Below are 12,410 nucleotides of genomic sequence, written 5' to 3'. Positions count from 1 at the left end.
ACGAGGAAGATAAACAAAACAATTAAAAAACAGGCAAAGGACCTAAATAGACACTTCTCCAAGAGTACATCAGACATATGAAGAAATGCTCTATGTCATTAATTATCAGAGAGATAATTAAAACCACAATGAGATATCACCTCACACCCACCAGAATGGCTATCATTAATAAATTCACAAACAAGTGCTGGCAAGAATGTGGAGAAAAGGGAACTCTACTACACTGCCAGTGGGAATGTTGGCTGGTGCAGTCACTGTGGAAAACTGTATGGAGTTTCCTTAAAAAATTAAAATTGGAACTGCTTTTTGATCCAGCAATCCCACTCTGGGAATATATCCCAAGAATCCCAAAACTCCAACTTGAACAAATATATGCACCACTATGTTCATAGCAACATTATTTACAATAGCCCAGTACCCATCAGTAGATGAGTGGATAAAAATTTGTGGTACATTTACACAATGGAATACTATGCAGATGTAAAAAACAAACAAACAAAAACTTACCTTTTTTTGACAGCATGGATGGACCTGGAGATTATATTGCTAAGTGAAATAAGCCTGTCAAGTGAAAACAAATACCATATGAGCTCATTTATATGTAGAATCTAATAAACAAAATAAACTGATGAACAAAATAGAAACAGTCATGGATACATGGAACAGACCGACAAGTTTCAGTGAGGAGAGGGAGGGGGAAGGTGAAGGGATTAGCCAACGAATATATGTACATAACCCATAGACCGGAAAGAGTGTGATGATGGCCAGAGCAAAGGGTGGGGCTGAGTGGAGGTGGGCAAAGGAGTGGAAAAATGGGGATATCTGTAGTGGTGTCAATAATAAAAATAAAGCTTAACAACATTTATGAATGAATAGAAAATTTCAATGTTTTGTGAACTGAGATTTTTCAAAAATATAATAAACATTAATTCACTGAAAAACACAAGCTCCAATTTTTTTATTTTTAGTTTTAACAAACAAAATTAATTTTTATAAATATAATCTGAACAAACATAACATAGGTAAAGAGAAAATATTATGAAATCTGTTCACATTGTTCATTAATATGTCCATAGGGGTAAATAATATATCAAAGTACAATTATGCTCATAACTTTTTGTAGTTTCATTATCATAACTAAATAAAAAATTAGGGAAATAACAGTTCTCCAACTGTATCTATATGCACACTTTGACTTAACACTATATATGTATATATTTTTTAGATTTTCTCTGACAAATGAGCTATTCAAGTTGTGGAGTAGGAACTTCTGTGCTACTCAACCCCCATGCACCTGTCACTCTTACCTTTGTCCAGAGACCCAAGAGTCTACACTATTACTTCTACCCTGGTAATAAATGCTCCATTTAAAGCATCACTAGCTCTGCCACTTCCTGGAGAATTGCACCTTGGTTTCTCCCAAGAGTGATTCCTGTTTTTAAGGTCTTGTACTCCTACTTCCCTTTAAACGATCTGATTTTCAGAAATCCTTAGTTCTACTTCAAATTTTTGCCCAGGTCTTAAGCTCAAAAACTTTGTTCTTTACTTGGAATATTCACTCTGGGGACCAAGTTTATGTCTTTCCTACCAGAAGTCAATTATAAGTTGGTGGGTGCTTGTGGTAGACATTGATGTTTGACAAACATAACAGAGAGCCTCAACCTACATTTTCTTAGCTGAGTTTTCATTATAGATGCTGGAAGAATTCAATATTTTATTTCCCTGCCTACCTTGGCCTAAGGTCAACCATGTGTCATGAATCTGGCCATCAGATATATGCAGAAATACTTAGGAGTGAGGGGTGTTTGAAAGCATTTTCTTTCTTAGTAAAAGAGACACAATCAGCTAGCACAGTTCTTCCCCTTAATTTTTGCCAACAGCAGAGACCAAGCTTGAGTCCTTGATATAGCATTATTCCCTGGGGTGATCAACTAACCACTTAGTAGAAGGTTACTTACAATTGGGCCTCTTTAATCATGGTTGGGACAGAGATGCATCCTCATAAGCATAGCACATATTATCTTAGATTTTCTTTCCCTTCCTATGTTTTTTCCAGCATCACCAACAACAGATTCACAGAATGCTTTAACCACCATCATGGCATCCCACACAGTATTTTGTCTGAACAAGAAACTCATTTCACAGCAAAGGAAGTGCAGCAATGCATTCATGCCCATGGAATTAGCTGGTTTTAGCACATATTCCACCACCTGAAATTAGCTTTCCCAAATGAAAGGCTTACTGAAGATTCAGTTACAGTGCCATTTGGAGACATCACCCTGAAAGGTATGTGTTCTCTTTTACAGGATGCTGAATATATTTGGAATCAGAGACCATTATGGCCTCCTCTATCACCAAAATACATGCTCCAGGAATGAAGGATGGATGTAGGAATGGCTTCTTTCACTATAACACCTAATAGATGCTCATAGAATTTGAGTTTTGCTAGTATGGAGGGAGATATTAGTCCCCAAGGAGACAATGCTTCCACCTGGGGACACACCAATGGCAATGGCTCTACTGAATTGGAAGCTGAGACTTACCTTTTGTGCTCCTTACACCACTAAGCAGAAAAAAAAGTTAATGTACTGACTGGATTAACTGATTCTAATTCCCAAGAAGGAATCAGGTTACTGCTATACAATGGAGGTAAGGAAGGCTATATCTGAAACTCAGGGAATTCTCTGGCATTTTTTTTTTACAACTTCTATGCCTAATAATGAAGGTTAATGGAAAAATGACAGCAAAATTAAAAGGAAAATGTAAAGAATTATTGAGGACTTAGAATCTCCAGGAATGAGGGTTTGGGTCTCTCTAACAGGTAAAGGACCTAGAGTGTATGAAGATGTCACTTAGGGAAATGGAAATAATGGAATGGGTCATTGAAGAAGAAAGCCATAGACACCCACGATGACCTAGTATCCTATTATAGACATGAGGCCTCTAATAACTGCATATTTTCTCTTCGCTTGTTAGATGTGTTCATCTGTATATACTAATCACCTTTTTATTCTCTCTCCTCATTTCTACTTTATAAGCAAATTGTTAGAGGTTAACTTTACAATTTGTTCTTTAGGCAGCAGCAGATTCAGTGGGACTGTGCCTGATTTGAGTAATTAATATATCAACAAATTATTTAATCAACAATATAGCCAACTACTGGCATTGTGCATTTTTTCATGTGGATAGCTGGACCATGTTAAGTAGAAACACAAAGTTATTTTGTTGTCGTATAGGGGTGCAAATGTGGGTAAAAAAGTGTATAGAAACTGAGTAGCCAAAGTGATCAGTGTTGCCCAGTTATCAATTTATTGCCTCTCAGCTCCAAATTCACCCTTCAATGCCTGCTCTGTAAAAATAAACTGGATTCTTTAATAATTTCTTCTTTACAGTATGTGAAGCATTACCAGTGAAGTGTGCTTCCTGGTTCTAGTTGCTACATTTTATCTTTTCTTGCTCCTGTTTCATGGTCCCTGGGGTGTGTAGATATTAAAATATTCAGTGATATTCCTGATTGATACAAACTGACTATAGAAATTGGGTGCTGATACAAAAATATTCACATTCATTTTTGGCAAAAGCTCATCATCATTCACCAAGACTTTCACATGTTAAGTTCTCCATGATACCTGACTCCTAAAAGTCTCATAAGGCATGAAATTTTGCCATCAGCCTTCTTGACATATAATAATCTCCACAATAAAGATTCTCATCTTTCTCCCCCAAAATATGTGTTTCTGCCCATCAGTGCTCCTAACAGAACATTAGGCATGATGGAGAAGCTCAACAACTTGAAATTGAATATTTGTTTATAGTGATATATTTTTATGGGGATTAGATTCAAAAGTCAGGAACAAAATAAAAATTGGTTCTATTTGTAATTATCCTATAAAATATCTTAAATGATTCACAAAGCATGTAACATGGATTGATAACCCAGCATTGAAGAATATGTATGTACATCAATAGTACACCATTAAAATATATATATATATATATATAATAAAAGTTCATCCATAAAGTATAATTTCATGAAAGAGTAACACATTAATTATGTAAAAGAATAAGACATCCTATATTAAATATGTATATGATTATTCGGAAAGGAAAACCTATAACTTTACAATGGAGGTAGCTGCAATTACCACATAACCAAGTGATCAAATTAGTATTACCAACAGTGAAAAGACCTGATTTAATGTTTCTCCTGATGTGATGCAAGAAGACACAACATTGTCTAAGAAGTATCCTTACTAAACATAAAGTTTATTTTACCATGAGTAAATAACCAGACAAATACAGAATATAAGACATTCTGTACTGACCTAGATTCTTAAAAAATTAATGTTTAGAGAAAACACAAAAATGGTGGACTGAAGGAGATTAAGACTAAAGAGACATAACATAAAATTCAATGCATCAACTTTGTGTCCTGCTTTTAAAAAACCCATATAAGACATGAGTGAATTGTGGAATTATCAATTTCCTTGGGTCTGATCATGAAGTTGTAGTTAGAGGTGCATGGGATGTGCATCTTTACTGATGTGTGAGAATTGTTTTGTGATGTGATGATACATGTGCGAGGTGCTGTGTGTAGTAGTGTGTGCAAAGAAAATGTCCCTTTTTTTTAAGAGCCACATGTTAACATATTTAGTAGTAAAGTATCATGATACTTAAATTTATTTTAACAATTGGTGAATCCAGCATTTAGAAATGCATAAGAGTTCTTTGCCCTATTCTTTTAATGCATCTGAAGATTTGAAAAAGAAGAAAATTTGCCTATTAGGTGACTCCATTCTATCATAAGGAAGAAATTAATGTGAGAGGGTACTGATCTCCTTCAGTATGTACCCATTGAACAGAAATAGTTTCTAAATTTGTTTCTATAACAGAAAAGGTTTCAGGAGAATGAATGCAGAATATCCTGGTTGGGATGGGGGAAACAGTATCTCAGGGAGTAAGGCAGAAGAAATAACTTACAAAGGACATGGCTTTGTGATGAATGACAGGTCATTCCATTCTCTTTCTGTTCTAAGGGAAGATATCCTCCTCCAGAAATTGGGGTCAGAGGTGTGTAATGGCTCTTATCAGCTAAAATCAAAGTGTTGACAGAGCTGTATTCCTTCTACAGGCCCTAGGGTAAAATCTATTTCCCTGCCTTTTCCAGCTTCTAGAAGATACCTGTACTTCTTGGCTCAATGGTACCTTACTCTGTCTTCAGATTGTATCATTCCAATCTCTGATGCCTTCACATCTCCTATCGACTCTGATGCTCCTACCCTCCTCTTATGAAGACCTTTGTAATCATGACAATAGGAAATATTTTGACAAAATTCGTTGTACAAATTTTATACTACAGTGTTGAAATCAGCCTCTAATTTAGAATTTTTTCATCAATAGTCAACCACAAATGTTAAAGTTATAAAAAAAAATGTTAAAGTTATAAAACAAGGAAGCCATTGAATCAAGGAGGCTGTAATGCCTTCGTTTCCTGCATAAACAAACCAAAAACTAATCCAGAGTCATTTTGGAGAAAATAAAATTTAAAAACAACCAATCACGAACTTAGCTTTCCCAAATAAGGCAAGTGCTTAAGCTATACCAGATAAATAATTTCCTTGCTTTGCTTCCCTGTCTTTTCTATAAAAATCTCACTACTGTTTTGATGGCCAGGTGGCTCAGTTGATTGGAGCATCATCGCATAAACCAAAAGGTTGAGGGTATGATTCCCAGTCAGTGCACGTGCCTAGGCTGTGGGATCAATCCCCAGCTGGAGTGCATACGACGTTTCTCTCTCACATTGATGTTTATCTCCCTTTCTCACACTCTCTTCCTGCCTTGTCTCTCTAAAAATCAATAAGCATGTTCTTCCATGAGGATAAAAAAAAAATCTCTCCACTAGCTCCTGTTGGTGGAGCACTCCTAACGACTCCAATGTGATGCTGCCTGATTCAAATGTATGTATTCTCAGATAAACTCTTGAATATTGTAACGTGCCTCAGTTTATCTTTTGGCCTGTCTTTATCAGATTTTACATTAGTTAGACAAAGTTAGACAGTATTCCATTTTTCCTAGGACCTGAATAAACTGCATAATCATTATGAGTTCAAAAATTAGCTAAAACTCAGCTATAATCTTCTGGAACCTTTTCAACAGTATATAATTTAAGACATATTTGAATTTTATTATGATTATTGTTCTGTTCAGGTTTTATACTTCTTACTAGAGTTAATAATTGAAATTTTACTAGAAAATCTACAATTACCTCTACTGTAGTTGTAGAGTGGCACATAGCCTCAAAATCCTTTTAAATTCTGTGGTTTAACCTTTCTTATTTTAAAGTTTCGATTTAATTTTTTTGTTTTGCTATTGTTTATCTTTTTTTTTTTTTCTTTTATCTCTTAGAACCAAATTGTAAATTCTTAAAATCTGGTCCACTTTGTTTTCTGGTTCATCAATTTCAGAGCCCATACTTTTTCATTTTATAACAAAATTTAGTAAGTAATGTTAAATAAGAAGGATATGATAATGGCCAAAATATGAGAACAAAGTAAAAAGAAAAAAATACCACAATTACACACCCTGGAAACTAACTACTGTTAACAAATGATAGTGTTACTTTCCAGAGAGCTTGTCAGGTACCTTTCTGTCTGTATTTATGTACTTACAAAAAGTTTGGAAACAGTATTATGTGGTATAAAGTTTCCATGATTTCCACTCTAGATTTAGGTTTGTCTTCCTTCAATCTCACAGTCCCTTCTCAGACTCCCGCATCCAGAGCTCAAGACTGACCGCCTCCAGTCTCTCCACCGCCAGCCACATCCTCAGCTCGCAAGGCCAGAACTACATTTCCCGGACTCCTCCAGCGTGGGCCCAGCGGCTACCCGGCCTCTTTGCAGCCCCACCACTCAAATTGCGCTGGACAGCCAGGGCATCTAGCTGCAGCGTTATGGCGTTCCTGACTGAGGACTACACTTCCCGGCGGCGCCCGAGACTGGTGAATAAATTCTCAGCCGAAAGTTGAGCACCCAGCACGAACAGGCTTGTGGGGCGCGCCAGGAGATGAACCGCCCAGGTCCGGGAGGACTCCTATTCCGTGCTGTGGTGGGGAATTGTCCTCTTCTGGTCCCACGCTCAGAGCGCGGCTCCTTGTGGAGAGAACTCTGGACAGTCGGCTTCCCGGCTTTTAACTACAGTTCTTAGAGGCCTCTGGGCATCTCCCAGGACTGTTGCAGACAGGTTAACTTCGGGGTCTCGGGACATTCTGGTGGAGGATCGCCTGCCCTTTCCCAAGCTGCGGACTACAGCTCTCAGAGGTCTCCACGGTCCACAACTCGTTCTTAATCTTAAGCGGTCGCCTGTTGCTGCTCGAACCTGTCGGTTCGCCCAGGCCCCGGGAGAATGCTCAGGCGCACTTGGTGATCACAACGGAGCTTCACCGAAGGCTTGGAATGAGTCTCGACGAAGAAGACTCTTGAGCCGGCCAGACCCTAGCGGGATTTTTCTTCTTCTGGACTACATTTCCCTGACGGCTTCGCGGCACGTGCCATTTCCAGCCTGAGGGTGGCTGGCTAGGGGTGAGTTTGGAGTAGTTCGGACGCAAGGGATCGGTGTGTTCTGGGCGGCCTAGCTCACTCGTTTGCGGCGGATCCTAATAGACTTGCGGGCGAGGACCGCGGAGATGCGAACGTTAAGGAGCCCCGGGGCGGGGCTGGGTCTGTCTGTGCTCTTAAATGTGGGTGGCTGTTGGGCTAATCCAGGATGCGTGCCCACACTTGAAAAGTAAAGGACGTCAGGGAGGGCGGGGGTGGCGAGGCTGCGTGTCCTGCTTCCAAGGAGGGAGTTATCTGCTGCGCGTTTGCACCCGGTGGGTGTCGTGTTAGGCTGGCGGTGTCGGGTGGTCAGGGGTATCGCAATGATGTGGTGTCTGGCCTGGGCGGAAAGTCCGTGCGATGCTCGCGTAACGCGGAGTTTGAGCTAGACTCCTGGTGCTGGATGAGCAGTGCGTATGGGGCCGCGGTGAATGCACTATCCATGTGGGACTCTGCGGACCTGTGCGCGAGAAGCACCAGTGGCCACGACGCCGTCTCTGCCTCTAGGGCTAAAACTGGGAAGGGCGCCATTCTTGTTCGTACTTTTCTTGGTAAATGTTGCTCGGAGTCGGGGAGGCGGTGGGGGTTCTGGGCCTTTACCTCAGACCCCGAATGCATTTCGAGCCTTTGTACTCCATTACACTAAAGCTGCGGAAACTGATAATCCGCCGCCATTAGCTCTCCAGCACTGTGAATGGCATTCTGCCGGGGGGGTTACTTCTGCTGTTCTGCGGGTTTGTAGAGCTTGGGCGTGAGAACTCCTCTTATACATTCTCTTCTTTCACCCTGTGGTCACTGGGGATCCAGTCCCATAGGGGTGCCCCCAGCCTAGAAGGCAGCGGTGTGGGAACTCTGACAGATGGATCCACTTAACTGTGTCATGGAGCCACAGAATTGGGCTCAGTATAAAATACTGGGTCTAGAAGGACCCAAAGTCAGGCTCTTATGGGATAAGGCACCCACAGTCTGGGACTTTCCCAGGACTTCCTTCTGGACCTGTAAGGTTACCTGCTCTTTGAGATGATGGGCGAGGATGGTGGAGTTGCAGGCTTCTTTGGCTTGGGCTCCCTTTTAGTGTCTGGGGTGGAGCAGGGATTTGTTCTGACTTGGCTTCTGGGAACCAGGGAGGGACTCTTGTCTCCTAGTTCCTTAATCTTTTTCGCACCTTTTTTCTTCTCTCAGAATCCTGAACAGGAGGAGAGAAGAGCCGCTGTACATCAGAAGTCATGGCAGAGGTAAGTTGTATGTGGCACTTACTTCTTGGAAAGGGCTTCTTGGTTTTCAGAACACTCTCCTATTTCAGGATTCTATCTAAAAGATTTACGGTAGTGATTCGGAGAAAGGGGAAGAGAAGAGGAAAACTACATTTATGGAGCAGTTGTCTTAAACCAGACAGGAGCTTAAACCAGGGCTCTGATCTAGAATTTTCACTTCTCTGGATATTGTTCATTTCCATAGATGGTGTTGACAGAATGTGCCTCAGTGATTTGGCAGGAAAGTTGACCAATAGAATATGATTGCTCACTTCCATCTCACTGACTTCTTTGTTGTCCTCTCCAGGGTCACGTGAAATAGCCTGTTTGCTTCCAAATTTCTAATAGCCGGGTATGCCTGCCTACCCTCTTCAGTTCTAGATATTATTTTCCTCAGGGTATAAATAACCTAATTGTTTTCTTCCTAATGATTAAGGCGATACAGAATTCTTGCAAAAATTTCAATACTTGAGGAGCTTATTAAGAAAGTTTGTCTGGGTTGGGTGGGGGAGAGAAATTAGGGGAAAAGGGGACAACTGTAATTAAAAAACCAAAATAAAATTAAAAAAAAGAAAGTTTGTCATCCATGGTCCCACCATCTAGAGATAGTCACTATTAGTGTCTTCAAAGTCTTTTGTCTGCACATACGTTTAGGTATGTAATTTTGTTTTTAGAATAGGATCCTGTTACTGATAGAAGCAACTAACTTATGTTTGCTTTAAGACACTTGTAGTTTGAAATATTTTGTGTGTGTTATCTTGTTGAATCTACATAACAACCTATAAGACAGGTCTGACTATGTTACACTAAATCTGTGATGCCTTTTTTTTTTTCATATCAGGATGCATTTTACAGTTTCTCGCAATCATAGTTTCATTGATGACAGTTTTTTTTTTCTTTTCTAATGTATAAAGTAATGATGGCTTTACAATAAATGGCACCTCAGAATTGATTAAATATGCTATTATTCTAAGTTAAAAGATGAAGAAATAGATTCTATTAAGTCACTTGTCCCAAAATTACACATTAATGAATGGTACAACTGGTATTTCTAAATTGCCTACTGATTTCCTTTCCCCACTTGTCAACGAGTGTTATCTTGGTTTATTTTAAACAAGTTTATACATCAAGCATATTTTCTCTTTGTTATTTATAAGTTGCTTTAGAAATATTTTTTCACAGTCAATCTATTTTGTGTGTGTTTTTAGATTCGGAATTTTCAGAAAATGCCTTCTTCCCTTTGTGTCATGTCAGAAGGTATTCTTTGTTATAAAATAGAAAAGTCACTCATATTTTCCTAAAGTATTTTTTCTTTTGTCCATACAGTTTAATATTTAAGGTATCTGGTGCAAGATATGATCAAAGAATGTTGGCTGTCAAATTTCTAATTTGGGGTGTTTATTTAGGTGTTTTTTATGACTTTGGAGTAAACAGTTTTAAAGAATAGCATACTATTTGTATTATGTTCAGGGTTTTTTCCTAGATGTGTCTGAGTGTGGCTCTTCAAAGACAAAGAAATAGTCTTTGTATTCTGGATTTGTCTGTTTTTTTTTCCTTTCTCTTTGACTTCTGAATTCTGTGAGGACTTGTTGCGTTTATCTTCTCATTCCCATCCTGGGCAGAAAATTTCTAAGATTCTAAGGAAAGGACTATACCAGCCCCATTCATTCTCAGTACATTTTTGTAAGGCATCTCAATGTGCACTTAAACTGGCAACCTGGAGGTTCCTCAACTCCTGTCTCCTGGTCCTCTCAACATTCATAGCTTTTGTCCTCTTTCTGCCCTACAACCTCACTCCATTGTCTTTGTGCCAGATCAGACATTTGTGGGAGAGAATAGTACATTGACCTTGTAAGAGGGTTCCCTGGCTCTGCTTTTATTTTTCGCTAATAAAATAGTCTAGTCCTGTGACTTCTTTTGTTCAGTGAATCCTTGTTACCTTCAGGATAATGTGCCAAGTATTTCACATTCACTATATATTGTTTTGCATATGTATTTGTATTCATTGTATATGTATACTAAAAAGTACAGTCCTAGTATTGGAGTAAAGTGGTGGGTCAGAATGCTTTTATTCCTGCCAGGGATGATCTGTCATCCAACACCTGGCTGTCCTGGCCTTTTGGACTTCTCCAGGATCACTTCTAAACAGACTCCTTTACCAGAATCCCTACCAGTTACCCCAGTTAACTAACTGCCTGCTTCTCTGACACACAGGATGCAATTAGTCTCCATCTCTACCTCCAGCTTACTCTATTCACTCTGCTTTGCAATATTGTTCAGTCTGTTTTTGTTTATTGGAATCCTGTTCCTTTTCTGGGCCCCAATTAATCTTCTGCATGTTACATTGAAATGTTCACAGGCCCCTTAACATAAGTCACTCGTTTCCCATAGCAAGGTTCTTCTACTCATAATAGGAGTTGATTCATTCCGCTTAAAACTTTTCACTTGTGAGAAAAAATATAAATGTCTCAGGATCTGATCCTTCTTTTCAGCCTCTTTCTCTGCTCCCTCTCTCGCGGTCCTCTAGTAGTTCTCAGAATTCACAGTGCTATCTCTTGCTTCTGTTGAACAAGAACTACAAGAGGGGTGATTATTCTATACCACCCTTCTTCTGGATTCTATGAAACTTGCTTCAGTCTCCTAATTATGCCTGACTATATTCCTCTGTACTGCTTTGGTCATAGTTCTTATCACACTGAAGTGTAACTATGTTTTTAAAACTGCTTTTATTGAATATCGAATAATAGAAAATGTATAACGTATGATAAATGAGCACCCATATTTAAGAAGTAGAATGTTAATTATTGCTAAAAAAAACCCATGTACTTGGAGTTATCCCTATCTTATCCTCTTCTCAGATGTAACTGTTCTAAGTTTCATGTTTTCATTTCCTTACCTTTGTTTATAGGCTTAACTATATGTATTGTTTTCATTTTAAAATTTGATGTAAATAAAAACTTTGAAATCTTCTGCAACCTTATTACTTGTCTCTCAATATATATTGTGGAAATTCATTCATATTATGAATTTATCCTATTGCATAATCATTTTTTGTATAAATGTATCTTTTTCTTTTATATTACAAACATTATTTATGTTAACATTGTTGAACTTGTTTCTTATATCATATGCAAGGATTTCTCTAGGTATATAGCTAGAAATAGAATTCTTGGGTCGTAAGATATGTACATCTTCAATGTTACTGACACTGCCCAGTTAGTTGTTTGTACCCATTTATAAATCCTGTTACTTCATATCCTCATTAACACTTGATATTGTCAGACTCTTACATTTTTATCCATTTGGTAAGTATGAATTGATATGTTATTCTGATTTTAAATTTGCATATTTTGGTGCTGAATACTTTTTTTTTTAATTTGGTTCTTTCATACTTTTCTCACTATCAAAGGGGTTTCTTGCCTCTCCTCAAGATAGAGATCAAGCCTGACAGGTGTGACTCAGTTGACTGGGCATTGTCCTGCAAAGTGAAAGATCACTGGTTCAATTCCCAGTCAGGGCACAGGCCTGGGTTGCAGGTTCAGTCCCTGGTTGGGGCACATGTGAC

The 12,410-nt window shown here is 38.8% G+C and overlaps 1 protein-coding gene across 4 annotated transcripts in view; it reads left to right on the top strand.

The window, feature by feature from the left end:
- Positions 1-6,886: 6,886 nt before the first annotated feature.
- Positions 6,887-12,410, top strand: part of LOC149994575 (uncharacterized) — a 61,716-nt gene continuing 56,192 nt past the window's right edge. Inside the window, exons 1-2 of one of the 4 annotated variants that reach the window (XM_090260666.1) lie at positions 6,887-7,577; positions 8,775-8,827. In XM_090260666.1, the coding sequence (XP_090116792.1) occupies positions 8,819-8,827 (9 nt within the window). In that variant the 5' untranslated portion in view covers positions 6,887-7,577; positions 8,775-8,818. The other 3 variants (XM_090260670.1, XM_090260668.1, XM_090260667.1) reach the window with 3 other exon arrangements.

This window comes from Furipterus horrens, unplaced genomic scaffold (genome assembly GCF_987537825.1).
Source record: "Furipterus horrens unplaced genomic scaffold, mFurHor1.1.pri manual_scaffold_13, whole genome shotgun sequence".
Lineage (NCBI taxonomy): Eukaryota > Metazoa > Chordata > Mammalia > Chiroptera > Furipteridae > Furipterus > Furipterus horrens.
Note: the sequence above shows the minus strand (reverse complement) of the source record. Positions and strands in the feature narration are given on the sequence as shown.